The sequence below is a fragment of the Penicillium paradoxum genome, assembly GCF_028828445.1.
Source record: "Penicillium paradoxum strain IBT 22861 chromosome Unknown utg000003l_segment0_segment0, whole genome shotgun sequence".
Taxonomy (NCBI): Eukaryota; Fungi; Ascomycota; class Eurotiomycetes; order Eurotiales; family Aspergillaceae; genus Penicillium; species Penicillium paradoxum.
In genome coordinates this window covers 3,007,669-3,034,708 of record NW_026643181.1, presented here as the reverse complement: position 1 = coordinate 3,034,708, position 27,040 = coordinate 3,007,669, and the positions used below count along the sequence as shown (strand labels likewise).

The 27,040-nt window shown below is 50.4% G+C and overlaps 13 protein-coding genes across 13 annotated transcripts; 6 read left to right on the top strand and 7 right to left on the bottom strand.

Annotated features, from left to right (window-relative positions):
• Positions 1-1,021: 1,021 nt before the first annotated feature.
• On the bottom strand, positions 1,022-4,169 carry N7457_003033 (mannose-ethanolamine phosphotransferase MCD4; the record flags this gene model as incomplete). Its single annotated transcript, XM_057174079.1, has 3 exons — positions 1,022-1,866; positions 1,937-2,187; positions 2,239-4,169. The coding sequence occupies 3 exons, from the start codon at positions 4,167-4,169 to the stop codon at positions 1,022-1,024; spliced, it is 3,027 nt and encodes a 1,008-aa protein (XP_057034230.1).
• A 663-nt stretch (positions 4,170-4,832) lies between these two features.
• Positions 4,833-6,532, bottom strand: N7457_003032 (putative chromosome segregation protein (Pcs1); the record flags this gene model as incomplete). Its single annotated transcript, XM_057174078.1, has 3 exons — positions 4,833-5,050; positions 5,102-5,539; positions 5,599-6,532. The coding sequence occupies 3 exons, from the start codon at positions 6,530-6,532 to the stop codon at positions 4,833-4,835; spliced, it is 1,590 nt and encodes a 529-aa protein (XP_057034229.1).
• Positions 6,533-6,804: 272 nt separating this feature from the next.
• On the top strand, positions 6,805-8,120 carry N7457_003031 (protein-degrading AAA family ATPase MSP1; the record flags this gene model as incomplete). Its single annotated transcript, XM_057174077.1, has 2 exons — positions 6,805-6,870; positions 6,924-8,120. 2 exons carry the CDS (start codon positions 6,805-6,807, stop codon positions 8,118-8,120), a joined length of 1,263 nt encoding a protein of 420 aa, XP_057034228.1.
• A 958-nt stretch (positions 8,121-9,078) lies between these two features.
• Positions 9,079-10,944, top strand: N7457_003030 (putative LysM domain protein; the record flags this gene model as incomplete). The annotated part of the gene is made up of 1 exon (XM_057174076.1): positions 9,079-10,944. One exon carries the CDS (start codon positions 9,079-9,081, stop codon positions 10,942-10,944), a length of 1,866 nt encoding a protein of 621 aa, XP_057034227.1.
• Positions 10,945-11,800: 856 nt separating this feature from the next.
• N7457_003029 (putative triacylglycerol lipase (LipA)) lies at positions 11,801-14,050 on the top strand (the record flags this gene model as incomplete). The annotated part of the gene is made up of 9 exons (XM_057174075.1): positions 11,801-12,321; positions 12,418-12,532; positions 12,593-12,711; positions 12,768-12,835; positions 12,895-12,985; positions 13,037-13,290; positions 13,353-13,639; positions 13,714-13,849; positions 13,911-14,050. The coding sequence occupies 9 exons, from the start codon at positions 11,801-11,803 to the stop codon at positions 14,048-14,050; spliced, it is 1,731 nt and encodes a 576-aa protein (XP_057034226.1).
• Positions 14,051-14,301: 251 nt separating this feature from the next.
• On the bottom strand, positions 14,302-15,087 carry N7457_003028 (FKBP-type peptidyl-prolyl cis-trans isomerase; the record flags this gene model as incomplete). Its single annotated transcript, XM_057174074.1, has 6 exons — positions 14,302-14,341; positions 14,417-14,458; positions 14,587-14,607; positions 14,681-14,741; positions 14,829-14,899; positions 14,954-15,087. The coding sequence occupies 6 exons, from the start codon at positions 15,085-15,087 to the stop codon at positions 14,302-14,304; spliced, it is 369 nt and encodes a 122-aa protein (XP_057034225.1).
• Positions 15,088-15,769: 682 nt separating this feature from the next.
• On the bottom strand, positions 15,770-16,799 carry N7457_003027 (histidinol-phosphatase; the record flags this gene model as incomplete). The annotated part of the gene is made up of 3 exons (XM_057174073.1): positions 15,770-16,000; positions 16,054-16,590; positions 16,641-16,799. The coding sequence occupies 3 exons, from the start codon at positions 16,797-16,799 to the stop codon at positions 15,770-15,772; spliced, it is 927 nt and encodes a 308-aa protein (XP_057034224.1).
• Positions 16,800-17,557: 758 nt separating this feature from the next.
• On the bottom strand, positions 17,558-18,040 carry N7457_003026 (holo-ACP synthase; the record flags this gene model as incomplete). Its single annotated transcript, XM_057174072.1, has 1 exon — positions 17,558-18,040. The coding sequence occupies one exon, from the start codon at positions 18,038-18,040 to the stop codon at positions 17,558-17,560; it is 483 nt and encodes a 160-aa protein (XP_057034223.1).
• A 725-nt stretch (positions 18,041-18,765) lies between these two features.
• N7457_003025 (ATP19 family protein) lies at positions 18,766-19,328 on the bottom strand (the record flags this gene model as incomplete). Its single annotated transcript, XM_057174071.1, has 3 exons — positions 18,766-18,823; positions 18,922-19,049; positions 19,164-19,328. Coding segments are annotated over 3 exons (351 nt in total), but the record flags the coding sequence as incomplete, so codon positions are not given.
• A 531-nt stretch (positions 19,329-19,859) lies between these two features.
• Positions 19,860-21,209, top strand: N7457_003024 (uncharacterized protein; the record flags this gene model as incomplete). The annotated part of the gene is made up of 3 exons (XM_057174070.1): positions 19,860-20,008; positions 20,249-20,789; positions 20,877-21,209. 3 exons carry the CDS (start codon positions 19,860-19,862, stop codon positions 21,207-21,209), a joined length of 1,023 nt encoding a protein of 340 aa, XP_057034221.1.
• Positions 21,210-21,813: 604 nt separating this feature from the next.
• On the bottom strand, positions 21,814-23,150 carry N7457_003023 (isocyanide synthase family protein; the record flags this gene model as incomplete). The annotated part of the gene is made up of 3 exons (XM_057174069.1): positions 21,814-22,248; positions 22,326-22,720; positions 22,805-23,150. The coding sequence occupies 3 exons, from the start codon at positions 23,148-23,150 to the stop codon at positions 21,814-21,816; spliced, it is 1,176 nt and encodes a 391-aa protein (XP_057034220.1).
• A 389-nt stretch (positions 23,151-23,539) lies between these two features.
• N7457_003022 (uncharacterized protein) lies at positions 23,540-24,999 on the top strand (the record flags this gene model as incomplete). Its single annotated transcript, XM_057174068.1, has 3 exons — positions 23,540-23,799; positions 23,853-24,453; positions 24,508-24,999. The coding sequence occupies 3 exons, from the start codon at positions 23,540-23,542 to the stop codon at positions 24,997-24,999; spliced, it is 1,353 nt and encodes a 450-aa protein (XP_057034219.1).
• Positions 25,000-25,543: 544 nt separating this feature from the next.
• Positions 25,544-26,368, top strand: N7457_003021 (uncharacterized protein; the record flags this gene model as incomplete). Its single annotated transcript, XM_057174067.1, has 1 exon — positions 25,544-26,368. One exon carries the CDS (start codon positions 25,544-25,546, stop codon positions 26,366-26,368), a length of 825 nt encoding a protein of 274 aa, XP_057034218.1.
• Between the last annotated feature and the right edge of the window lie 672 nt (positions 26,369-27,040).

The following is a 27,040-nucleotide window of genomic DNA, read 5'->3' as shown; positions in this document are numbered from 1 at the left end:
AGTACAAGATGCAAGTCGTATCGAGTCGCCAATTACCACGTCCCAATTATCAGCCCTGGGGACGTCCCGCTAGGACCTTATTTAGGGCCACTCCACAATGCGTGGAAATATGGAAAGGACCCATGGCTTCAGCCTCCATTCGGGGTTCGGGCCCATCCGATTTGACCAAGGGGTAGCAGATGCCAGATTGGTCATAACGTGCCAGGTCCTGGATCCTGCGTTAGCTTTGCGCCTCCAATCCCGAATGATAGGTAAATAGCCCAGAGGCCAGCACGCGGGAAGATGCGGAGAGGCGAAATATCATGTGTGCAGGGGGAAATAGGGGAGTTTTGGAACTCAAGAGACCAAATACGGATATATATGCAATGCGCGGTGTGACCTGCCCACTGGCCACCGCTTAATGTACAACGTACAACGTACATGTATACATCGTGTACTCCGTAGGAGAAGACCTACTACGGAGCACTCCGTACCAACGCAGTAGAGTTCTGCGTACTCCGTACTCCGTACTCCGTATGGCTTGTACGGAGTATTAGCGTCTGGAATGTTTCAGAAGTATTAATCTAAAAAAAGGGACTCCCTAGTAAGTTGTAGATCATTCTAGCCGATCCTTCGAATTCCCATCAAAGCATGAGATTGCGGGGGATCATGAAACGACAGGGAATGAGGGGAAAAGAACAGAAAAAAAAAAAACCCGGGGAAGTTGCGGGGAGGCGAACTTGCACCAGATGTAATCAAAGGACCCCCAAAAGAGGGAAACATGAGCGCATCTGGTGAAGGGGGGCTTCACAAGCAGCTCGTGATGCCTCGGTAACTTCTCGACCAATGAGAGTGCTCCCTGGGCTATTCTGCAACGTCAGGCACAAGGCGACGGGAATCAATCGATGTCCGAGGGCCTACGGAGTACAGTTACAGCCACACAAAGAGATATCCCGAAACAATGGGGGTCTACAACATAAACCAGATCAAAGGTGGAGATCGGGAATATGGGAAAGCATGTGTGCATTATATTAACATATATCTATGACGATCCATTCTTTGCTTTGCCCTTGCCCTTGCCTTTGGACTTGGACTTCGCCTTAGACTTGGTATCGGACGTCTTCTTCGACTCCTTGCCCTCGCCACGGGCGGTGGCTTCGACGGTCTGGACTACGGCCGCCATGGGGCTGAAATCCACGCCGCTGACAAATTGTTCGCTGAGGAACTCCAGGCCGGCCACAAAAGTACAGAGCGCACTCGCAATGCAGAAGTGGCTGATGGTCATACCGATATCGAGCCATGAACCTTCATCACGCACCATAAAGAAGAAGTTGAGCGTCATGATGTCCGAGATCGCCATGACAACCATGAAGAGCGCACTCGGAGGTACCTCCAAGCGGCGGTTGAGGATGCCCAGATTAGCGCTGATGATAGCAAAGGGGATGAGGATTTGGAGAATCAAAAGGGCGCCCTGGGCGAAGGGGTCAAAGACGGGGATAAGGCGACGAACGCTGTCGAGAGAGAAGGTCGAGATCGAGGCGACGTTGCCAGTGCTGAAGAAAGCTGACTGCAGGAGAAAAAAGAAGAAGAGTGCCACGCGAACATCGGAGAGAGTAAGCGCCCGGTAGTAGAATCTTTCACCGTCGATGATCGTCACGCTAGTACTCTTAGGTTTTGTTATAGTGCCTGTCGTATAGACGTAGATCGCATGTTCCAGGCGAACCCAGGTCATAATGGTCATGCAGAACACAAAATAGAACAGCCCCTCCCACGAGATTGTGAGGATGATAAAGGTTGGGGAGAAGGTCAAGAAGATGATCATAAGCCGGTGCAAATAGTGGCTGTTCGGATACAAACGGTGGAAGAATGGTAGAACCAAAGAAGTCACTGACTTGGAATTAGTATCTTGGTAGAAAGCACATTCTCATGGTCCTAGGACACTGCGCGGTAAACTTACCTAGGACAACCCACCCAACTACGAGGTTCCCAAAAGGTAGGCCTTGGCGGGCCTGGAGAGAGAGCACAGAGGACCGAGTGACGATCACAGCAAGCATGACCATGCCAAGTTGAATTCCCATGATGACTCGTGAGCCAACACGGCCAAGAGCACTTGGTTCTTTCAATGCCGGCTCACGAGATCCAATGATGGCATCTTCGAACAGCAAATACAAGATGCCAGTAAGGAACATAAGCAAGCCGCCATAGGTACTGCAAACAAGTCAGTTACCAAAATCTAATGAGAACAGAGCGGGTGCTTACATGGTATCAATGTTTTCAACCTTGATTACTGGCAGAAGAGTGAACAAACTCATCAATCCACAGCCAAGGGCCCAAGTCACAGACAGGAACGCATGCTTGCGAATGAAGCTGAATCCATGTACCACAGGCCACAATGCACCCAGGGCAAAGCAAACAGTGAAAATTTCCCGGTGGAAATAGGATTGGACCATTGCTTCCATCACACCGAGGAATGCGAGTAGCTGGAGTCCAAACTTGAGGTATCCAGTGAAAGAGCGCACATGGCCCAGTATGATCCCGCGACCCGCAATCAGAGCCTTGCGGCGCGCGAATACCTCCTCCCAGAAATAAACGGGGAAAGATACGTAGAAGTAGTAGCGCCATGATGAGCCTTGGTAGAGGAAAACCGAAAATAAGGCCACTAGAATGGATGAGAAGAATGAGATGCTCGCGGTCGTCCGATGAGTGTCTGACGTTCCATGCAAGACATGAAGATCAATCACCGTGGTCAGCGCATACGCGATCCAGCCCAAGTATCCAACAGAGACGATGGTCCGCAAGAATACCCAGTCATATGTTTGTAGGTAGCGCAGGCCTTCAAGGGCAACACGAAGAAGCTCCGCAGACACCACAATTGCCTCAGCGTGGTCTCCACTGGATATGAGTGCCTGTATGCTTGCCAGTCTGCCTTCAATCGAGTTCTCGTGATAGCCCGATAGAGGTTCGTAAGGCACATACCTGATCACTGCGTGCCTCTTTTGCTCTTCTTTGACGCGGTACATTTCTAAGACCCCCTGAGTGTTGGCGAGAGCGGCCAGCGCCTTCTCTTTGGGGTTTGCATTGATATAGTCTAGCGGCAATTTGCCAACTGAGTTGACAGGGAAGTCAAGACCGACTAGGTAGGCCATAAGTGCGGCAACATCGGCCTGTGCCACATCGTGTCGGCGGACCTGGTCGAATCCCCAATCGGCCGAGAATCCATCCTCATGCCCTTCAGCAATGCCGCTAGCTGAGAGCTGGGGTCGCGCAACACCAGAACCCCAAACAACCAAGGGTGTCCGGGTGTTGTCAGGATGACCATCACCATGGCTGCCTGTGTCACTCATGCCATGGTCTGCGGTGAAAACAAACGCCGTTTTGTCATCACCGTAAAAGTCGTCCATCAACTTTGTGACTGCTTGAACTCCCCGATCCACCACCTGGATGTTGTGTAGGTATTCGTTCGAGTAAGGTCGGAAAGCGTGGCCAGTGGTATCCAAGCCAAGCAGGTGGAGAAAGAACACCAACTTGTCATCCCGCAATTTCCGGTCCAATTCTGGGTCCTTCTTTGCCGACTCAAAGAGGCTCTGGACTTTAGAAAAGACCCAAGTGTCCAAATGTGTCGCATCCACGGTGAAATCCTCCAGTTCTTCACTGTACATTTCTGCGTCGACCCTCCCTGGCACGGCACCCTCCTTGAACATTGGTAGAATATCGGGACTCCCCCAGCTCCATGTGTGTCGGCTTTGGTTGAACACACTATCGAAATTCACTGGGTTCATTTTCCACCCTGTGGTGACGGAGGACACATCTTCATAGAGACCTGCGATAAGCGCAACATGGCCTGGTCGAGACTCGGTGGGAACACGGGTGTGCGAGACACCAAATGTTCCATGGGAAAGGACTTTCGAGCGGATAAATGGCGATAGTCGAATCAATTCGTCGTTTTCTGGATCGGCATCGGGGGATGGGTCGCGGAACGCTTGGAAGGCCTTGTCTGCCCGTAGGCCGTCGGCAACAAAAAGAACGAGACGTTTGGCTGGTGCGGGGGCTGCTGATGATCTTTCAACCCCATATGATCGCATGCCACTCACAATTGGACTGACGAAGTAAATATCGAAGATCGAGTATGTATAGATCAAGTGGAAGACCACTGCGAGGGCCAAGAACCCGACGCGGCCGAGACGCGCCATGATCCTAGTCTCTCAGGTATTCTGGGTTCAAACGAGTGGAAGTGGTCCACTGCCACAAAATTCAAGGAATCACAAAAAGGAGGTATGAAGGTCAAACGCAACACGACAACTTTTGGTGAGACGCATCGGGGAACTTGGGGGCGGTGAGAGCCAATCACAGGCCTCCAATTGTGCCGTGTTCACCTAGCACCACAGCTATCTACTCCGTACATCGCGATACATCCGTTACTGGCAGCTTCTATGTTGTAAAAGGCTGCAGATCTCCCGTGGACACCTCTACGAGCTTATAGTCCGAAACAGAGCTTGTTTCGACGTTGTCTAGTTTCACGTGGCTAGTGCTTGGCTACATAACACTACTATGCTCATGCAGTACTTCGTTAATCAATATGACCACGGGCAATATCTCCTCGTTCTGCTTCAAGAGCCATCCTCACTTTTGCTTGTTGGGCAAGGTGCCCGCTGGCAGACATTATCCTCTGCGTAAAAGTATGTAAATATAAGCACACAAGCGTTTCCTAAGCTTGAGAGAAGTTCTCGTTGACACCCATGAGCTTTATGATCAGAATAAAGGCTTCAATTACATTCCCAGCCCTGGACAAACTCCATGAAAAGAGCCGGACTCCTTAGGGCACCTTGAAATGGCAAGCGGTATCAGCACTGCTATTATGCTGGGAGAGATCGCCGTTTTGTCAGAACATCGATGACGCGTGTGTAGAACTTGGCCGCTTGTCCGCGAACAAATGTGATATCCACTGTCAGGAAGTCTGGCAGCATGTTGACCAGGTCGCGATCGCGGTTAGAGTCCAGGAGAGGCAAATACTGGAACTCGGTCTGGTTGTAATCGGCCGAGGCCTTGGGCACAACTAAATGGAAATGTAGAGCTGCAAAGTGGTTAGAAGGAAGTCCAAATATGAAATAATTGGGCAACTTACTTCCATTGATGCCAGTTTGGATACAATCGTATACGTGTTCTGAATCTCTGTTCTTGACATCGCGAACGATCAAGCCTGTTAAGTCACTGTACAGGTCTTCCTTCAGTTGTGCGAGCTGGGAAGCCTGTGCCGCTTCAGCGCTGGCAGCTGCATTAGCACGGTTGGAGGCGCCACCCTTGATGGCACTGCCAGGGACCTTTGCAGCAGCACCCTCGAGACTAGCAGCTGTGTTGCGCGCCGCTGCGAGCTTTGTCTGTAAGGCTTTGACTTCAGATTGTGCGGAGGCGAGCTGTATCCGTGCTTCATCGGCCTCGGATTTGAGCCGAGCCAATTCAACATCACGGTCTTTAAGTTGCTTCTGAAGCCCACGGCTTTGAAATCCTAATTTTCGCTGGGTCTCCAATTCGGCCTTCAGCGAATCAATCAATTGATTTGATGCTAAACAGGACGTATTAATTTGTCTGCTCAAGTGGTGATAAAACAACGGAGAAACTCACCTGTAACAACAGTCTCATTTTGCTTTCGTAGTTTCTCCATGTTGGTGTTGGCTTCGACAATTCCAATCTCCCGCAGATTGCGGTATTTACTCTCTAGGGCATCATGCTTCTTGGTCATGTCACCCAGCCTGCGCCTCAATTCCGGGTCGCCACCCTGTTCGGAGTCAGTGCCTCCTAACTTGCGTTTACGAGGAGAAGAATCTTGTGAGTTGCGTAATATCGATGGCCGCGGGCGGCTATTCTTGATTGGGGATGCCGTGTTGCGCTTGTAGCTCGGAGTCTCGTTCACGAGCTCCGCTGGGGGCTCCTCGTTCTGTTGAGGACCTTCGGCTTCAGATTCCTTCCATTCCTGGGTCGCAAGACGAGCTGGAGAGGTTGTTGCGTCTTTTTCAGTGTCATGTCCATGGAAGCTAACATGTCGAGCACTACCCGGGGTAAACTCGAATCCGCCGTCGGTATGGAGCTGTGCGCTGACCGCGCGGCCTTGTCCCCGACCGCGTGTGGCAGGCGCCGCGGCCTTAGCCTTCGTTGCCTTGGGTGGCTGTTTGTTGGTATCTTTAGCGATGGGGGAATCTTCCTTCCGGTCGTGTGCATCATCATGTTCGGGAAGCACGTTCTCCACTGCTTCCTCTGCAGGCGTCTCAGCGTCCTGGGCTGCACGGCTTCCTCGAGGTCGTCCTCGGCGAGCGGGCTTCTTCTCTGCAGCTGATTCTGGCTCATTTACAGTTATTTGTTGTTTTTTGGTTCGTGTAGTAGGTTTGGTGGGTTTGGTCTCGATGACATTCTCGTGTGAAGTACGCGGTCTGCCTCTGCGTCTTTTGGCGGGAGGCTCATTGGAGGTATCTGGTTCTTTTGCTGTGGCTTGCATGATATCCTCGTCATCGGAGCCTACTAGCCCAGACAGTTTGGAAGGGGCTTTTCGTTTGGGTGGCATCTCGGTGTATAATTGTTTGACAGTCGCATGCTCGCGGGACGCGCACCGACAACAACACCCCCAACACCGTCTCCGCCTTACGACATGTGACTGGCATGTCCCCCGGCTCCCGCGCCACAGCTCCCCGATTGATCTTCGGACTCGGCTAACTTCTTTTAATACTGTACTCTAGTTTACGTCTCGTTATCCTTAATCATTTCACTATTTAGGGGCTGTTCCTTGCGCCATTTCCCCCCACTCTATCTTCACACTCCATCTATTCCCTTATCATCATGGCTTCAGCCGGTGGTCGGAGATGGCAACAGTTCTTCCAAGAAATGTTGATGGTTGCAGGCACTGTAAGATTATAGTTTTGGTTTCTGAGAGGATTGAACGCTTTTAACACGTATAGTCTGCGTCCGCCTACTTCCTCATTCGCTATCTTCTATCGCGTCTTGATTTCGACCCGGAGAGCCAGAAGAAGGAGGAACAACGACAGAAGTCCGCTGCCATCTTACGTCGATTGGAGGGTGGGAATGAATCGGATGATGAGTCGCCGAGAAGGGGCGGTGCGAAACGGGATAAAGGGCAGCGAAAGAGGGAGCTTACCTTGAGTCAATATGAACAAGCGATTGCGATGGATGTGGTTGCGCCAGAGGATATCTCGGTATCTTTCGAAGATATTGGCGGCCTTGACGAGATCATTGAGGAGCTGAAGGAATCGGTTATCTACCCGCTCACGATGCCTCACCTCTACTCGTCCACGTCGTCTCTGTTGACTGCACCTTCTGGCGTCCTCCTATACGGTCCGCCTGGGTGCGGAAAAACCATGCTTGCCAAAGCCCTAGCATCAGAGAGTGGAGCATGCTTTATCAACTTACATATTTCAACGTTGACGGAGAAATGGTACGGCGACTCCAATAAATTGGTCAACGCGGTGTTCTCGCTGGCGCGCAAGCTACAACCTGCCATCGTTTTCATTGATGAGATTGATGCTGTACTTGGAACCCGGAGAAGTGGCGAGCACGAGGCAAGCGGTATGGTTAAGGCAGAATTTATGACTCACTGGGACGGTCTAACGTCGGCAAATTCGACGGGGGAGCCCCAGCGAATTGTTGTTTTGGGGGCGACCAATCGCATTCAGGACATCGACGAGGCCATTCTCCGAAGAATGCCCAAGAAGTTCCCCGTTACCCTTCCTCCGGTCGCCCAGCGTCTTCGCATTCTCAGCCTGATACTCAAAGACACCAAGGTTGATCGCGATAATTTCGATCTACACTATCTGGTCAAAACTATGGCCGGTATGTCTGGTAGCGATATCAAGGAGGCATGTCGAGACGCAGCGATGGTTCCTGTACGGGAACTGATTCGAACAAAGAAGGCTAATGGGATGCAAATGGATACGATGGACCCCCAAGAAGTTCGTGGGCTTCGCACAGAAGATTTCTTCTCTCGCGCCGGTGGGATCAAGGTCATTCCCCCACCTACCCTCCCATCTACCCCAACTGGCAAAGCTGCCGAGAAGGGAGATGGCGATTGGAGTACTGAGTCTGAAGCCGCGTCGGAAGCCGAAATTCAACACTCTGTGATGGCTGAGCCACCAGAGTGAATGTAAAGCATCCTGGGGCTTTTATTGATATTTTCCCTTCCCTTGTCCCGCAGCGCGAGGACTGGGCATTATCCCCTGGAACTTCCAAACTCCGGATTAATGGATGGCCATGAGTTTGGGGGTTGGCCTATGCGGGTGTAATCTTTTGTGTATGGCCGGCTTGTTAATAGAACTTTCGATGTATACAAATGTTGTTGGATACAGCAATATAATCTCAATTTTGCTCACCAATTGAGTTCATTCAATTAGCTAGCTACCTAGGCCTACCTAGATCTACCTAGACCTACCTAGGTGCCTGGTAGATGTAAGGAGATGACATACACATTTTGTGGAGAGAATGCCCCGGGGGTACGTATGTGGATGGAGATGTACCTGTACACGCAATAGGTGGCCTTGACTGGGCATTGTCATGTACCGTTACTTTGCCAAGCGGCGAAGTCACCTGCCGATCGCCTATGCGCCCCAAAGATCCGAACCAACTTGCTACATTGTACAGAAGGTCGAACACTTTGATTTCTTGTACAGCCTTCGGCAGAACCCCTCTGTCTGTAGATTTGAGAGCAATTGGCCTGACTTAGCCCGACTTGGCTTCTGGATACTCCGCGTTCGAGCGCTTTGCGGGTCGTTATCGTCACGCCTCCTGGCCTCCTATCGCCAACTCTCCCTCAACTCATTAATCCGTTTTCGAAGCTTAGGTATTTTACCTCTTTACCTCGTTATCATATTTTGGATGCACACTTGGCTATATGGCCAAGGTATCCTGCTGTGCTTCCTGATCAAAGGCCACGAATGCGACTCCGGGGCGGATGACGAATGGGTCTCTTAGATTGACTGATGGCAACCGGTGCCTTGGCAGCACACACTTCTAAGGGGGCTTTTCTTTTGCATCCTTGATCTTGTTGGATTCATAGGAATGAATTCCCCACAAAGCTTTGCCCATGCTTCCCCAAGCTCCAACATGGTCAGCGCAAGCACAACTTCAACATCCACAGTTCGATCGCGCCCTCGCCGCTTAGTTTCATTAATGGATGATGAAAATGACACCAGCAATAATGCTACAAATTATTCCTGTCAAAATGATCTCCAGCCGTTCTCTTCGGGATTCTCAACTACCCTTGCACCGTCCGAGGTGGGAACGACTCGGTCCCGGGGAGCGACCCCCTCGCCATTATCATCCCGTGGAGCGTCACCACTTCCGATGACACGCCCATCCCGCGCGACCGAATCCATCAATCGTGGTGCTCGAAATTCCCCCATCTCGTTTGCTTGGAATGCATCAAAGTCACCGTCGTCGGGAGGTGCTGCGGACTTTCTGGACTCCTCGTGGTCCTCTCTCCAAAGCCTGGCATCTTCGGTGCTAGGGAGCGATACTGGACGTGAAACCCCGAATAATGCGGCGACATCCCACAGTCGAAGGAAACCATCGCGGTCAGACGTATATATCAAGACTGCCCCCAGGTCAACGTGGGGCCCATCGGCACCGACCGCTCCGCAAATTGGAACCGGGACAAAGGAGGAGCGACAAGCTTTGGTGCAGGCCAAAAAGAGAGAAGCGCTACTCCTTGCCGATACCGATCTGATTGCGAGTCGCACAATTCCACACAAAAGACGGGACTCTGATGCCACTTCGCATCAAGCATTTGGGCCAGAGCACGACGAAGACGCCTTGGCTTATATCCACAAAGTGCAGCCCACAGACACCATTACCGGTGTGACGATTAAATATGGTTGTCAGGCTGCAGTGTTTCGGAAAGCGAATGGGTTTTGGCCTAACGACAATATTCAGAGCAGAAACACAGTTTTATTACCAGTCGATGCTTGCTCTGTGAAAGGTCGCCCTGTTCCTAAAAGGCCTGTGGATCTTCTGACCCATGATACTGAAGATCCAAGCGACAGCTCTATAGTCCCCGTGGCTACTAATACCGATAATATCTCTCCGGAAGAGGCGTCTACAACTACAGCTGGGGCTGATGCCAATCACGCTTGGAAGCATGAGTCTTGGGTGAACATGGATGGGTTTCCAGACCCAGTACAAATCGGGCGCGTTCCTCGAAGAGCATTAGGATTCTTTCCGCGCACTCGTCGAAAATCCGTATCCTATTCGGACGCAGAACCCCCAGATTTGTACCGGGAAACAATCACACCCCCGTCTCCAACTGGATCCCCGCCCCTACTCTCATCCTTCGGTATGTTGCCACGATCTCGACCCAATGGCGATCAAACCAAACCCAAGATCATGCAACCCACTCGCCCGCAGCATCATCGCCAACGCAGTAGTATCCAGTTGTCTGGCACTGGTGTGGGAACCCTCGATCCCACTTCGACTGGTCCCGGTCCCGCATTAGATGGTTTTACTCGATTCTTCGCGCAGCACATGCCTAATCTTGCTCCGGCACAACCCCGTGATAATTTCCGGGACGCTTCTTTCGAGTCTGCGTCAACCGGCACATCCAATGCATCGACTGGTCTTGAAAACATTGGAGGGGCTTTTGAGGGTTGGGTTCGAAAAGTAGCAACGCGAGCCAAAGCCGGCATCAATGAACTGCAACAAGGATCACCCAATCAGTATAGTAGCAGCAGGGGCCGCAATATGTGGCGAATGGACGACTTAATTGAACTTGACGATGGGCTGATGGATGATCGGAACTCTCCCAGCCCCTTCAAGGGTGCATCGCGGAGATCTGGGTTACAGGGCAGCTCGTCCTCATCCTCATCCATCCGATACAACAGTCCTTCTGTGGTAGCAACGAGCAGGTCTCGTGCGGCTGGATTTGGGTCAGGCTCCGGCTCAAGAGCCTATGGCGAGCGGGCCAAAGACGATTAACGTGTTTGATTGAATTCTCAAGCGTACATAATAAGAGTCTCCGCCTGTGAACTTTTCGGGGCGAGTTTCGCACTTCTTTTCTTCGTTGCCCGCATCGTTTTCCCTATAACGACTTGGTGATTCAGTTTGACTTTGACGTTGTTCAGCCTCAATGCTAGGTCATCTCGATATTTCACCAGGGAGCGTCGCATGAGTTTGAACAGGACAGGATGAACCCCAGATACTATCTTTCCATCTACAGCTCATCGATGGAGCGAAGTCGCTGCGTGGCGGAATATAAACACATCGGAACAGAAGCACAACCCCTGTCATATATTTTCTTCCTGGCATGTTGCATGCACAATACCTACAGCGCTCTTGTTGCTACCGCGGTGGATTTTCTTTCTTCTTTTTTTTGGCCATGTCACACTGGGCTTTCAGGCTGATCCTCCTAGAATAAACTGTCCAAATAGACAAATCCTTCTACAGTAATACTATCAAGCTTATTTGTTTGATTGTGCCTGAATAGCACGACTACCTCTTAGTCTAGATTGCATATTAACCCTTCCAAGTCGGTGGCTTCACCTGTGTACGCAAAGATCTGTACATGAAGCGATTGGCTCTTAATTCTCCCTTGGAGAGTCCTAGAATCTATCTTTCCGCCGTTCTCTCTTTTCTTTACGGGGGTTTGCGCTGTATTTTCCACCTATGAGCGCTCGTTTCGCCCAAACTCATCGCTCACAACACAATATGATCCCCGTGGGGGGACTCTAACTAGGACAAAATCTCCGGACGGAGCCTGTTTGGGACAGAAAAGAGGTATAAAAGACTGTGGTTTGCCTATGACTTGGTCTTGAACTGCATCCAATCTTCCAAAATGAGGCCAGTCACACTGATACTCCTCTCACACATTTCCGGCGCTATCGCCAACCTGCTCTCGCAATCTACAGGGACTACCGCAAGTCCTCCAACAGCAACCCTAGCTACAAGCAATGGAAGCCCCAAAACGGTATTCGTAGGCCGATATTCTCCAGGATTCAACCAGAATCTGTTCTTGGGCATCAAGTATGCCGACGAGCCAGTTCGCTTCACACCAGCCGAGCTGAAGAGGGGCTATGCATCTGCGGATAGTAGCTCTGGAGCATACAGTCTCTCTACAGCAGGACTCAGCTCTTCGAGCAAGCTAGTGTACTACAATGCGACAGAGTATGGCTACGACTGCCCTGCGTATGGATCCGATACCACCAACCTAGTAAACAAGGGCCTTATCACTTTGAATGAAGACTGTCTGAACTTGAATATCGTTCGACCTCAGATCGATGAGAACCCCAGACTGCTTCCAGTGATGATCTGGATTTTTGGCGGTGGCTGGACGCAGGGTGCCACTGCGGATCCGAGGTATGTCAGTCGGGGAATATAGTCCTGAGTACAGGTACTCAGAACTGGGCAGTTGCTCAATGATTGCGGCTAACTTGGATGCTACACTCTGCTCAGATACAACATGAGTTATATTATTGAACAGAGCGCCTTGAATGGAAAGCCCGTTCTGGGTGTTTCTATCAACTACCGACTGGCGGCATTTGGATTTCTCGACTCGAAGGAAGTGAGGGTAATCAAACCAGATTCAGACCTCGATGTGGCGAATCTGAGAGGCTGACTCGAGCTCCAGGCTGAAGGAAACACCAATCTAGCTCTGCGTGACCAGCGTATAGCTATGCGCTGGGTGAAGAAGAACATCGAGGCGTTCGGTGGTGATCCGAACAAGATCACTATCTGGGGCGAGTCTGCGTGAGTCACTAGGACCATCTTTGGGATATATAAAATGCTTATTCTTGAATAAATAGGGGTGCATACAGTGTCGGCGCTCATCTGGTGACCAATGGTGGGAATAACGAAGGTCTCTTTAGAGCTGGTATAGTCCTCTGCAGATATGCTCCTGGCTTTTGAGAGCACTGGGCTGAGCTAGCTTAGCAATTATGGATTCTGGAAATGCAGTCGGGCCACCATACAACGGAACAGAATGGCACCAGCCCATGTATGACCGAATCGTCGAGAGAGCCGGGTAAGTCAATATCGAACAAGTCTCGCCCATAGACGCTGATATACTGCCCAGATGCACCAATTCCAGCAATAGCCTACAATGTCTCCGCGAGTTGCCCTATGCAACCCTATACAGCGCTGCATACGAGGGATTAGAATGGTTTGCCACTATTGATGGATCATTCATCACCCATTACCCACAGATCAGCTTCCAACAAGGCAGATTGGCTCCAGTGCCTATTTTGTTGGGGACGAATACCGATGAGGGTACTAGTTTCGGCACGACAGGAACGAACACCGATGAGGACTGCATCAACCAACTGACTGGTAAGCATTGTTGCATGCCTCAGCTATGTATACCATGAAGTTAAGCTAAACAAACACCATAGCATCCAAGCGATGGGTCCTTGATCGTTCGCAAGCCACCCAACTCCTATCCTACTACCCCAACATCTTAGCTCTCGGCTGTCCCTACGGCTGGGGGAATGTCAGCTGGCCCGCATTGGGGCTGATGTACAAGCGCTACGCATCCATAGCCGGGGATCTCACTATGGTTGCCCCACGACGAATGCTGGCCGAAACAATGGCCGGCTTTCGAGAGAATGTATACTCGTACAGATGGGACGTGGCGGCTCTAAACAGTTCGACACTGGTTGGGGTGCAACACTTTGCAGAGGTATGTTGTACTTTAGCTGACCTTGAACATTGGCTTTTCGGAGAGTGAGTTGATCATTATATCTGACTGTATAGATCCCATTCATCTTTGCAAACCCAACCCAAAGCACAACGCCGCTGGGATCTGACCCGGCACGCTTGGAGCTAGGACAGATGGCAGCTCGGATGTGGACGTCATTCGTGGCAGACTTGGATCCCAATGGACATTCTGGTGAGTGGACATAGTCCGTCAGATTTGTGACTACGTTGCCTAATAGCTGACCACCTCATAGTGTCGGGCACTGCCGAGTGGCCCAAATATGCGTCCCGCGCGACGAACTTCGTTTTCCGCTTACCTCGTAATGAAAGCTATGTTGAGGCTGACACGTATCGTGCCGCTGGAATAGAGTATATCAATACCATCGTGCGCTGATGCGGCATAGGAGACAGGCTAAGCCATATCATCTACAGTGGACTCAAGGACAAGAGATATAAATAGAAGATATGCGCTGGACCAATTGATGTTCGTCGTTGAGTAACAAGTCACGCCAATGGACATGTCGCAAAAAGACCAAGCTTTGATTTTGCTATTTAAGCAGCCTTTCGACTGGACCAATGTTTGTTTGTTTTCCTTCGTTTGATATATGCATGTCCGAGATCTGACTGGAAATCGAGAATGACAATTTAAACGCTCTTGGTGCCGACCTTGAGGAGCTCGACCTCGCTATATACAGTTAGTTCTTTTATTCTTTGTAGCAACTGGTTGCATGATAGGGAGGTAAGTAAGGTGGTTACTCACAAGACAAGCTTCGAGTTGGCGGGAATCAGACCAGGGAAGCCGCTAGAATGATTTGATATTAGCGCAAGTGTCTCGAGGAGAATTAAGGGTAGGGATTAGAATGGTCAAAAGGAATCGTAGGAAACGTGAAAGATTGATCCAGGATTGCATTTGGTTGGGATATTACATACCGGTCGCCGTAGCCGAAGTCACTGTTAAGAGATCAAATATTAGCTATGTTCAGTCCGTGTGCGCAAACGCGCGAAGCTCCAAATGGGTACTCACGGGCTGATGGTCAGAATAGCCTTCTCACCGAGGGACATCTGGGGGACACCCTCGTCCCAGCCTGTATATTGATCGAGTTAGTAAGCCAAAAAAAAAAAAGGCTATGTGGTATCTCAGACCACAAGACGCAGTTTGGATCGAAACGCACCTCGGATAAGACGACCGACACCGATAGGGGTGGCGAGAGGACCACGACCGGGCTTGTGGGAGGTATCGAATCTATATTCGGGCTATATTAGCAGCTTGATTCCATGTGAACAGGGTTCGACTTACTGAGCGCCCATGAAGTGGTTGTCAGCCTTGTCAGCGTCGTACAAGCAGCCGGTGTAGTGGATGGCAACGTGCTCGCCCTTCTTAGGGTAGTCGACGCCGTTGCCCTCAACCAAAGTTTGCTTCTCAACGCCCATTGTGAATATAATATGTGTACAGAGTAGTGCGAGGAAAGGAAACGGGCGCCTTGGGAGGGGCAGAGGTTTACCCACTTTTTCTCCAAGGCGGAACCAACGTAATGCACCTTTTTCCCCTGGGGCTACGAGGTGTATACAGCTCGTGTATGCGCAATACCACCGGTCTCACGGATGTGAGTGGTCAGGAATAGATCCGAGACTGCTTCGGTTCTGCGCATCATACCAATAGCATGCTTGCTTGGCTTTAAATGTAGAAACAGCGAGAAACAGCGAGAAACAACGGGAACCGACGAGAAACAACGCGAAACAACGCGAAACAATGCGAAACCGCTCGGAAGTAACTTCGGGTGGTCGTAGGGATATGATCTGCATTCGGCGGGGAGAATCGTAGGTTTGTACATGTCATACGGAGTAGAGCTGAAGTCATTGGTGTCGTCATGATTCAGTCCGGCATGTTGCTAAGATCAGACCTTTCGTCCAGTCTCTTTGGTCTGGACTTGAGAAAGGATTACATTGCTATTTGTCTCCGCCATGCCCCGCGGAGGGGTAATTAATGGTGGGGAAGAAGTCTCTGCGACGTTGACGCCAAAGCTGTGCGGCATTGACCTAGGAATGATAGTAGAATCGTTGATTGAACACGCAGTCAGTGCCATCGATATATATATAACACAGAGAATCAGACTTATGACCAAAACGCCATTTTCCCCAAGTCCTCCACTGAAATAGCTGCAATCTGCGTGTTCGGGAATCGAGCATCGGGCGGCGATACCGACGCTTCCAATTGTAGGTAATGCAGCATGGAGATATCAGCGCGACCCAGGAACTCAAGTACACGGTGGAAGTTCAAAGCAACCTGGTCAACGCCGTGGCTATCGTCAGAGAGACAAAAGCGACCGCCACGCGCCACAAATTCCTAGCAACCCCAAAATTAGTCATGCACTATGTCACGAAAGACTGCGTTCTTACCTTGCAAATTTCTGCTTTGGGATAAGGCTCGGTCATTCCCTTGCGCAGTGCAGCCGAATTGAGCTCCAGCATACCGCCGTACGAGGCAATAAAGTCCAAATTCCGTAGGATCTTGCTCCAGACTCCCGGCCAGGTCGTAAAGCTGCGCTCCATGTCATCGCTCTTCAGACGGATCAAATCAAAATGACCCACGACGAGTGGCTGGAGTTGTTGCAACATGTCCAACTGGGCATCGAAGTAGTCCTCGAATAACCGCTCGTCGGTTCCGCCAGCTAGCTCCCGCGCCTGTTCGTACATGGGCCGGTCATAGTCGATGGGCACGGTGTGCATGTGGTGAACCGAGCCCACGAAGAACTCAAACGGGAATCGTGAGAGCGAGCGTTCAATCAATTTGCTAGAAGCCGGTCGAATCCAGTCAATCTCAAACCCGATGATGATCTTGATCTGGGAGGCATATTTCTGGCGGAGACGCACTGCTTCGTCCCAGTAGGCGGCTTCATTTGCTGCATGGCTGTCTTCTGTTTCACCTGATTCGAGCTACAAGAGCGATCAATACATCATTCGATATTGAATGTGTCTTAACGCACCTCCTCGGGATAGAAATCTTCTTTATGGCGGGGCATATGTTCGGTCAAACAGAAGACTTGCATCTTCTTGCTGATGGCAGTTTGGATCACATCCTCCAAAGAATTCTGCGCATGACCAGGGCAAAATTGGCCGGAATGACTGTGATGAGAGAATGGCATGTTTAATGGAGATGTCTCTGCAACTCTAGGTTAGACTGATATCTGAAGTGAAACCCGAGCAGGGGGAGACGAGGGTAGATCGCGTTGACGCTTTCGACGGTCGCTCTACGCTAAACTCACGGATTCTTATAACTTGGGTGTTTCTATTGTGGAGGAATATGTTCGAGTCGTTTCAGTCGGATTGTCCGCGTGGATAGACGATAAGGACTTCCGGCCCGCTTTCCCCCCGACGACTCCAGACATCGCAGACTGCGCATGTTAGACGGAGTACGGAGTAAATAGTCACTGATTGTCGAGTGGACTGGGTCTTGGCTATTTGCTCTGGTAACTCGCTCGTTCTTCGCCTTGGGTATTACTTTCGGTTTTGTGGGCTAACTCGGCATCTACATATAGCCTTGGCAATGCCATTACTGGCCACAAGAATGGAAAGGTCGTATCATACACGAATGATGAGGTCTCTAAATGGCGTAGACTGCCATTCTGATGCATGGATATTCCTTGTCACTGCCTCATTCTCAATTGCAAGAATTGAGGCAGCATCAGTTAAACCTGACGCCAGATATGGCTCAGCGACGGACTCCAATCTACTCTCACAAGAGCCAAATGAGCCTCCAGCTGTCAATCGATAGTCATACGCCAGGACTATTGCAGAAGTGTATGCCAATTGGGTTATTGGTCGCCGTCTAGCGTAGAGTCAGCCGAAACCCAGCAGACCAATTGGAGAGCGGATAAGATCATTCAAATAGGGCTTGATCAATTCATCCAGCGGCCAAAACTGTAGCAACAACATACTCCCCATCATGGGAAATAGATAGCTTTGCGACCCTGCCCTCACTCAATTCTCCATCTTGCGTATTCCCAAGATAAACAATCTCAGGCCTCCGGCTCACATCCTCTCCAAATTTGCCCCCATCCTCCTGGATCCTCACCATGACATCCTTCCAGCCAATAGAAGCTGCACCGGACGGCGCAGCTTTACGCGCCGCCTCCTTTGCCGCGAAGCGCCCCGCAAGCCAGCGCGTTATGTCTGCGGGCACCGGTGGTGGTTGTTGATGGTATGCGGCGCGTGCTTTGAGGGCTTCGCTGAAGCGCTTATGGAAGTCATTCTGCTCTTGCTCGCAGAGGATGCGGCGCGTGAAGCGCGGTAGGTAGTCGGGTCGGGCGAGGAGACGGGCTATTCGGGGGATGTGGACGATGTCTGTGCCGACGTTCAGAGGGAACGGGAAGGGAAGGGGTTTCATTTTGTTTTTCTGTTGGGAGATCGAGTGTATGACGGGTGTTGTAGGAGTTGTGTAGGTAAGGTGGTTAGTGGAGGTGTGGAAGGTGAGTTGGGAGATACCGTTGACGTTCGAGCTTGACTAGGACGATACATAGTGGAATTACCCAATTCACCGAAGTAGCATAAATTGCTAATAATAGGGTGTTTCTCGGAGTGTGTTTGTCTTATGCTGCTTACATCTAATCGTATTTTGGATTATAGCCCGTCGTTGCTACAGCGCTTCCACTAACTACACACACAAGCAAATTGCTCGGAGCTTTAGAAAGCAGCGTCCATGGCGAAAAGAAGTTCGCAGAGGTCTTGTTCGCTACAGACTCCGAGCGACCCGGTGCGTAATTATATTGAGATAATCGCACCATTCACCTTCTTTTCTTCTGCGATTGATATTGCTCCATGACAAGATACTTTCAAAGAACTGGTGTTAGGAGGAAATTTTTCTATGCAGCGTACATGCCTGCTATGTACAGATCAATCAACTTCATCGGCCGATTTCCCAAAATCAGTCCGAGGAGCTTCTCGAGAAAAAAAACTCCCCGCCCGTGGTCATAAAAACGCTGCGGAAGGGCGGATACACATCGTTGCGCGCTAGAGATGGCATGAGAGCGGAGGGGCAGTTTTGTTTCAATTCAGAATACTAGCTGCTCATGTTCGACCGCTCCATCAATATTAACCGTATCGAATGGCTGTCTAGTGTTGGCCGGCGGCGGGCTTCTTCTCGCCACCGTCAACCTCCTTCATGAAGTTCCTGTGGCATATGCGGTTAGTAAAATGGTTCAATGACTGCTATATGAATCCGAGTTGTGATTGGCGGTTCATGATAGCCTGCGATGGTGCCGGACATACTGGACGAAGTTCTCCTCATCCTTGGAGGAAGCGTTGATGGGGGGACCCTGGGCGGTCTTGGGCTTGTCACCACCGGAAGTGGCAAGGTAAGAACCGGCGAAGATGCTGCCGAGGGTGGCCATGGCGAGCTATTGAAGGGGCGGAGGGAACCCGGTCAACTTTCATGTTTCACAAGTATCCGCACGAAGCGTGACAAGAAAGGGAGAGCGCGTGGGGGTATCCGCCAGGTAATGGAAACTTACGACGTGGGAGCCGACCTTCTTGCCGGCGATCTGGTAGTAGACAACCATTTTGTAGGGTTGGAATTGAGGTACAGCGAGAGGTTCAACGGGCAGCGATGTGGACGGAATCCTCAGGCTTGCACCAAACGACGAGGTCGGCACGGATACCGCCTTGCCTGATTTGGTTAGGCTGGTCACATGATCTAGACCCGGGTGCATCCGACATTCGATATCATGTGATCTGGCTCCGGCACGAACGTCACAGATGCATTTGCATATGAAAAGCAACTGGAAACATGCCCACTAAGTATGTACCGAGAGGTTTAACAAAGGCTTACAAGAACCACAGTGCCAGCAATTTTAGCCCGAGAAGTTCGGCCCTGAACAACATGTGTCGGGTTCGGCCCTGAGGCATCTTCTTTATAACTTCTACCCCAGATCCCGAGCCGGAGGTTACTACCTAGGTACTATTCCGCCGTCAACGCTGTATATCCCGGCTATATCTGTGGCTTCGGCTGTAGAGTACGGTTAATATAAAAACATCTCAATGATATCTCCATTCCTCCCATGCATAGCTCTCTCTCGTTTTTCCCTTTTGTTCTTTTTATGCTCTTCTGCCTTTCAGGGTTGATTTCTCACACGCACATAGATGAGAGTGGCTCCAACGGCGATTGAACCCCCTAATTGAACATATTATACCCTCTGACCATTTTCGCAATGGTCTGGGGCGGTCGTCAACAGGATGAACCCCAACCACCCCCGCAGGAGTTACTGGATAAGCCTGTAGTTCGCGGGAAGCTCCCCGCCAAATTGCAACTGCTGGTCGATCGTGAGGATGATTATTACGATGACCTCTATTCTCAATAGTATGTGAAATTCTGCCTCTTTTGTATTGTTTCCCATGGCTCAAGAATGATGGTTGTGTGCTCGGAGAGCCGGAGAGAAGGGGAAGAGAGCCCGAGAAAGAAGCCGTTTCCGTCCCACTCCACTTCCCGGGCGACCGCTCGATGACATATTCCATAGCTCTCCGCAAAGTCATCTTCAGCAACTCCCCACAAGAACAAGTCAAAGCCAAAACTAACGATGGGCACCTCTGTCGACGGTAGCTCGGTCGACTCGACAGAAACACCTTACCGTTATGCTGCGTACGCCAACCGTATCCGCACAATCCTCATCTCCGCTCATCGCTATGTCGCCTACACTTCAGACATTGGCGAGTCCTTCCGTCCGATTGCACACCCATGGCTTGTGCGATCAGCCTACGGTATCTCCTGGGCATACCTGCTAGGCGATGTTGGTCACGAAGGCTACAAGGCCTACCTCCGGAATTGGAAGGCACTGGCTCCCACTGGCGAAGCATACAAGGATGCTAGCCAGCCCTCGCAGGACCAGATTATCAGGGGTATGGCGACAGGCAATATGACTATCGGCAACTCAGCCGAGTCCAAGGATGCGCCTGCAAATTGGTCGACCCCGGAGATCCCACTTGCGGAGGATTACCGCCTGGTCATGGCCAAACGGGCGGTGTTCCAAAGTATTGCTAGCATGGGATTGCCTGCATTCACAATCCACAGTGTCGTCCGGTACTCTGGGCAGATGGTGAAGGGGGTCAAGATTGCGTTTATTCGTACCTGGACGCCGATCGGGGTATGTGACAGTTCCCCTCTAACATGATCTATACTTGGGATGGTACTCAACTGGGCTAACACGATGCTAACGTCTTTTTTATTATAGCTCGGTCTTGCTGTTGTCCCCTTCCTTCCCTATCTCTTCGATCACCCCGTTGATGAAGCCGTTGAATGGGCCTTCCGTACTGGTCTTCGCGCTTACGCCGGCGAAGCAGCTGTCCGCCCACTGCCAGGCAAAAGCCTTCCTCCCCTGGAAGAAGAGGAAGTTCGTGCTGCTGCTGCGGCCAATATCTCCTGGGAAGAGTACAAGGCTGAGCGATCACGGGCCCGTGAGCTTCGTCGCCAGGCAAGCGAGAAGACCGGCGGTGGTGGCATCGCATCGCTGACGAGCTGGTTTGGAGCCTCTGACTCGGACTCGGACAAGAAAAAGAAGGAATAAGTTAGATACAACCAGTTCTCCTTACCTCTTCTTGACTACTTGTGTCTCGAGCACATGGGCGCATCTCCCCTATCACTTATTGTACATATCATTTTATTTACTCTGATCTTCTGTTTCTTCTGATATCCATCGGGTGGCCCATATTTTTGCATTTTGACTGATCTTCATGATCAAAATACATATTACCATCGTCCATTCCAGCTCAGACATATTTGAAAGTATGAGGGTGGCTCTCAGAACCAACAATGAACTTTTGAGATAAGATATTCCAATTTCTTAGTGGGCCCCATCAAGAGACCGATAGTTGCCCAACAACCCAAAGTAACATAGCCCACCGAGAGAGATTGTCTCCTCGAAATGGGCCTTTGAATCAGCGCAATTAGCCTATTAGTTTGCCGGCGAATCCATGGTTCATCCGATCAACGCGACCCACCTTCTTACTTGGGAAGGTGCAACTTTATCTTTAATTTCATATCACTGACTATCACCCCGTAGAGCAGCATTCAGAATGTTCCCTTCTTCTTCTTCTTCTTCTTCTTCTTCTTCTTCTTCTCCATTTGGCAGCACGTACCATTAACTCATTCACATAAGGGAGATCAAGGGTTTATGTGTCATTCGGCACCTCGAATCCCTCCACCCGAACTGACTTATCCCGATATTGCACAATCAGGCGAGCCAGTCTCAAGCGGTCATCTCTACAAAGAATCTGAGCCTGCTTTAAAGGGTTTCTCACAATCAGCCCCTCATAGTCATGCTGGAATTCCACCTCTGCCTCCCATTCATATATGGGACTCGGCTCTCTGAAATAATAAGGCCTGTCATGCCTCATCACTACCTCGTACAATTCGCGAAAATCTCGAGACTTTCCCGTCTTGATCTCCCCGTTTGAAAGCACCACTATACTTGCATGCCACGGCATGTCACCAAATAGGTCACCTTGCCGCAGTAGGGGAATGGAAATCTTGTTTCGCCCTAACGAGGGATGAATCGAGAGACGGATATATTTCCCGAGCGTGGCATCAATCACAGCTTCGTATGCCTAATGATACAGAGAGTCAGCGAGTCATTTTGCTGGCATAATCGGATCGTGAAGTCCAACGTTGTGTTTAAACTTACGATGAGCCGGTTGATCATTGTTTTGGCCATCCCAGATACCTCGGCCGCGTAGAGCGCCGGGTCAGCCGCGACAACAGGGTCAAACCCCTTGGCCCATTTGAGATCTTCTGAAATGCGACTGAAATAACTCTCGTATGTTGTCTTGGTATCTGGATTTGTCTCCAGCTCATGCTCAATATCAAATCTTGGATCGAAGTATGTGGATGACATCAATTTCTCCCTACAGGTGGAGACAAGGCGCAGGTATTCTTGTTTGGAGACGTTCTCGCCATCTCCCAGTCCCAACAGATCCATCAATCTAATGAACTGAATTGAAGAGAAATGTTTCTCTTGGGCCATTTGGCGCAGCTCCATGCCGTAGTCGTAATATTCGTCATCGGGCACGCCGACCAAATCTGCGCCGTCAGTCTTGATCCAACTTCAAGAATGCATCATGCATCCACTACTACTCCGTACACTCTGAATAGAATATAGCATACCATTATACACCGGTCCATCACAAATGAGGATCAGTCGCGCGCCGTAAGGGTAAATTTTTGAGATCTCCTCACACAGATGATTCAACTTCGCCAGACCCATTCCTTCACCTAGGTCAGCCCCATCTCCTAATACTTTGTCTTTATTGGGATTCTTCCATGGAAATGCAGGTAATATCATGGTAATCGGATGGTTTGCCGTGATATTGACCTTCAGCTTCTCCGGCACGGACTCGAACACCCTTCCGACCTCTTTTTGATGGTCATCCGAGCTCGAATGCAAGCAAAACCGCTTTAACACCGCAACGATTCTCTGAGGGATTTCATCTGGAGCGTATTCAAATCTCATGGTCAAAGGAAGAAGTTGGTTGATGAGTCTCGTGGAATGGCGGGAGTTCGGATATTATTATCTCTCGTCCAGATCGACCGAAGGCAGCGACACGTAGTTTACTCCATACAGTAATTAATTATTAAGTTTTCTGCACCTTGAGATGCATTCTTACCTGCATTGGTATCTGTAAAAAAAACCAGTACATCAATTGATACATGCGAGATCTCTGCAGAGAGCGGGGACTCTGTACGGAGTACATGAACTCCACCGTGTAGCACTCGAGGAGTCACAGTTTAGATGTGAATTCTCATATACTGCTCACCACCCCCTCGATTATTTTGCGAGGTCCTGGCGGAACTTTTGTTTTGGTTACTCTGTACTCCGTATATGGCGCTTTTCTAAATAATATGGGCCAGCCAAACATCTCCTCGTCCAGCAATGCTGTCGGGGTATACTCCTCGACGACCGATTCGTCCTATACAAGGTCGGCCACGACCTACACTACTCCTACCGAAGAGTCCCCGCTATTTATACAGCCCGATCCCCGTCAGCAAGATGAAGAACGCAAAGCCGAGAACAATGAAATTCCCGATGGAGGTCTTGTGGCCTGGACACAGGTCCTGACTGGACACCTCGTGGTGTTCAATGTATGGGGCTATATCACATCGTAAGAGGGCTCTATCACATCCAATGCCGATCCCCTCCATTGATTCATGTTAGATATGGATTTTTCCAGGAATATTACGTCAAGACCCTAGATGTCAGCCCAGCCAATGCATCCTGGATCGGAGCGGTGCAGATGTTCCTCGTCCATTTCCTGGCCACATTGTCCGGCCGGGCGATGGACGCGGGCTATCTCCGACAATGCATCGCCCTTGGTTGTCTATTCCAGTTTGCTGGTGCGCTTGGCACGTCCTTTGGAACGAAGTTGTGGCATTTTTGGCTCGCGCAAGGCATTGTCAGTGGAATCGGCCACGGACTCGTCTTCAGCCCCATCATCTCACTGTATGCGACATACTTCAGCTCTAAGCGAGTCATGGCAGTCTCGCTGGCTTCATGTGGCGCAGCAACTGGGGGTATGGTTTTCCCCGTGGTCGCGTATAAGTGTCTTGACAAGATTGGATTCGCATGGACGGTCCGGATCATGGCGGCCATTATCCTGGTCAACAGTATCATCATTGTCAAATTCACCAGGTCTCGGATTGTACCTCGCAGTCCCCCTCCCTGGGTTGATTTTAGTGCATTCCGTGAACGCCCTTACCTCCTATTTTCGATTGGTTCGTTCCTGATCTTCGAGGGTATCTACTTCGCATACATCTATGTGAGTTTGGTCTTGTGTCGCATTGTGGACCGAAGTTACTAACTACATCTACAGTTGAGACAATACGCGCAAGCTCATACAGGATTTACAGCATCCGATTCACTTCTCCTTCTGATCCTGATGAACGGAGTTGGTGTTCCATCTCGCATCGCATCGGCATTCGTGGCAGACCGGTGGCTGGGTGCGGTGAGGACGTGCATTGCAGTCTCCATCCCTTGCGGCATCGCCATTCTCGGATGGATTGGTGTTCACACTCACGTTGGCATGTTCATCTGGGCCACGATCTACGGATTACTGGTCAATTGTGCGCAGAGTCAATTGCCCGCTGCCAATGCATACTTTGGATCTAAAGACCCGGAAAAATCCGGCACACGTGTGGGCATGATCACCACGATCAATAGTATCCCACTGCTGACAGGACCATACATCGCAGGACAGCTGATCGCCCTGCGAGGGGGTGATTACCTTTACGCGCAACTGTTTGGAGGCATTTGCATCTTGACTGGAGCATTGTTTGTCGTCGGGTCTCACTTTTCGGGAGCCTAAAAATACTGTACATGATGTTTCAAGAGTAAACCATGCTGTGTATTGTCTTACTGCGAGGATATTAAACAGCAAGGTACTCCGTACGGAGTATAGAGTACTGATAGAATAAGTCTCACTCTGGCTGAAGCCACAGCCTGTAGTCCAGACGTATTTGCCTACAACTACTCCGTTTTCTACTATACCTCCATGCAGATACTGTCTCGTACACTCTATCCTCCTTCTGTACATCATATACAACACGCATATAATGATTGAGAGGAGAAAAAAATCGGTGTGATGAGATCGGGCCCAGACATTGCGTTGGAGGCCTCGCTGTCATACGGTATTCCAGTCTTCAGCCCTGGAGGGTTTAGCGTATCACCTTATTTTTGTCCGTCCTGTTCTCAGACTCATCTTCGCCCCCAGGAGATCATTTAAAGCAGGGATCCTCCGGGTCAAAGGTCTCAAATTGCGCAACCTGCTCTCCGGAATGAGCTCCTTGCTTCCACGTTTTCTCCAAGTCGCCTCACGGGCCTTCTCTTCCTCCAGCCGAACATTACACGACATGGCACTCAGACCTCTCCATTACCACCTTCCATTGTTCCCAGGCTTCCAACTGCTGGATGTTGCGGCTCCACTCGACATTCTCAACATCCGCTCACAGTACCCTGACACGGATGGCATCACTCTGACTGTATCAGCCGCAACTCAAGACCCAGTCTCGGTGAAACCAATTCCGCCGCCCAAGGCACCATGGCGATTTGATATCCCAGCCTCCAACGTCAACACGACTTGCAACCAGCAAATGGTGCCACAGTGTACCTTTGCCGACGTGATTGCTGCCTTGAAAGCTGGAAACGTAGCCGGTGATGGCAGTAGTGAGATCAAACCTGTCGATGTTTTGATTATCCCCGGTGGTCCAGGAACACGTCTTGACCGGATTTACGGCACTAATACTGCTCCATCTGAAGTCAAAGTCCCCAACACGCAAGAAGTCCAAGATTTCGTAACAGCTGTCGCGCCATATGTGCGCCACAGTATCATTACGGTTTGCACGGGTAGTCATATCCTCTCGCAAACTCGACTTTTGGATAATCGCCAAGCGACCACAAACTCAGCTCGCTACGACGATGTCATTGAAAAATCAAGCTGGGTGAACTGGCAACGCAATAAGCGGTGGCTGCGTGATACGGTCCCCGAGGATGCAGTGTCTGATACGTCCCTGCGGCCCGGGATCGAAATCTGGTCATCTGCCGGTATTACTGCAGGAATAGATGTGATGTTGGAGTTTATTTCGGCGCATTACGGTGGTATCGAGGTCGGCATGCAGACGGCCAAGCGGATGGAGTATCGTTGGGAGCGAGAACGCGAAGCGTCTTACTTCTTGTGAATGAGACGCCAAACTACATCACCAAATGCATGGTTTGCCTCGATATCCTTGCTCGATACTCCAAAGCTCATCATTATCTGAAGCTAAAGGTCTAGGCTTTTGGGAATGGGATACTCTCCGGCGATGGTGTGCGAAAGATAGCTGTAGAGTTGGATTCGAAACACTACATATGCCATCCCTTAAAGATGCACTGTCAGCTGTGTCACCGGTACAGAACTATAGTCTGTCCTTAAAGTTGCAAGTACATGATCGACCCGTCTTTCTTCAGCCTCGCGTTCGCCAGATCCCGGGATACTTTGACTTCCTGACGTATCAACAGTCAGCAGACAAATGGACGAGAATGCTACATGGACATGTTACCTTCGTTTCCTCCACACATGCTTTGTTCCTGTGAATGCTTATTGGTTTCCTTGTATCCCGACCTCTCGTGTAAAGTGTCTACAGACTCAGCCCAACCAGGAAACCTGCCAGGCGCCCCGCAAACGATCTAGATGGTGTACAAAACAGTCAGTTCCTCGGTCATCAACACGGAGAATGTGTCAAAAGGTAAAAGCGCTGCCTAGTGTGTCGATTGGTCGGATTTGAGCCGTTGTTGTTCGTCTGCTCAATCAGTTGCCCAATTCGGATATACGCAACCAGTTACCCTCCACGCCATGCACTAGTTTCAGCACA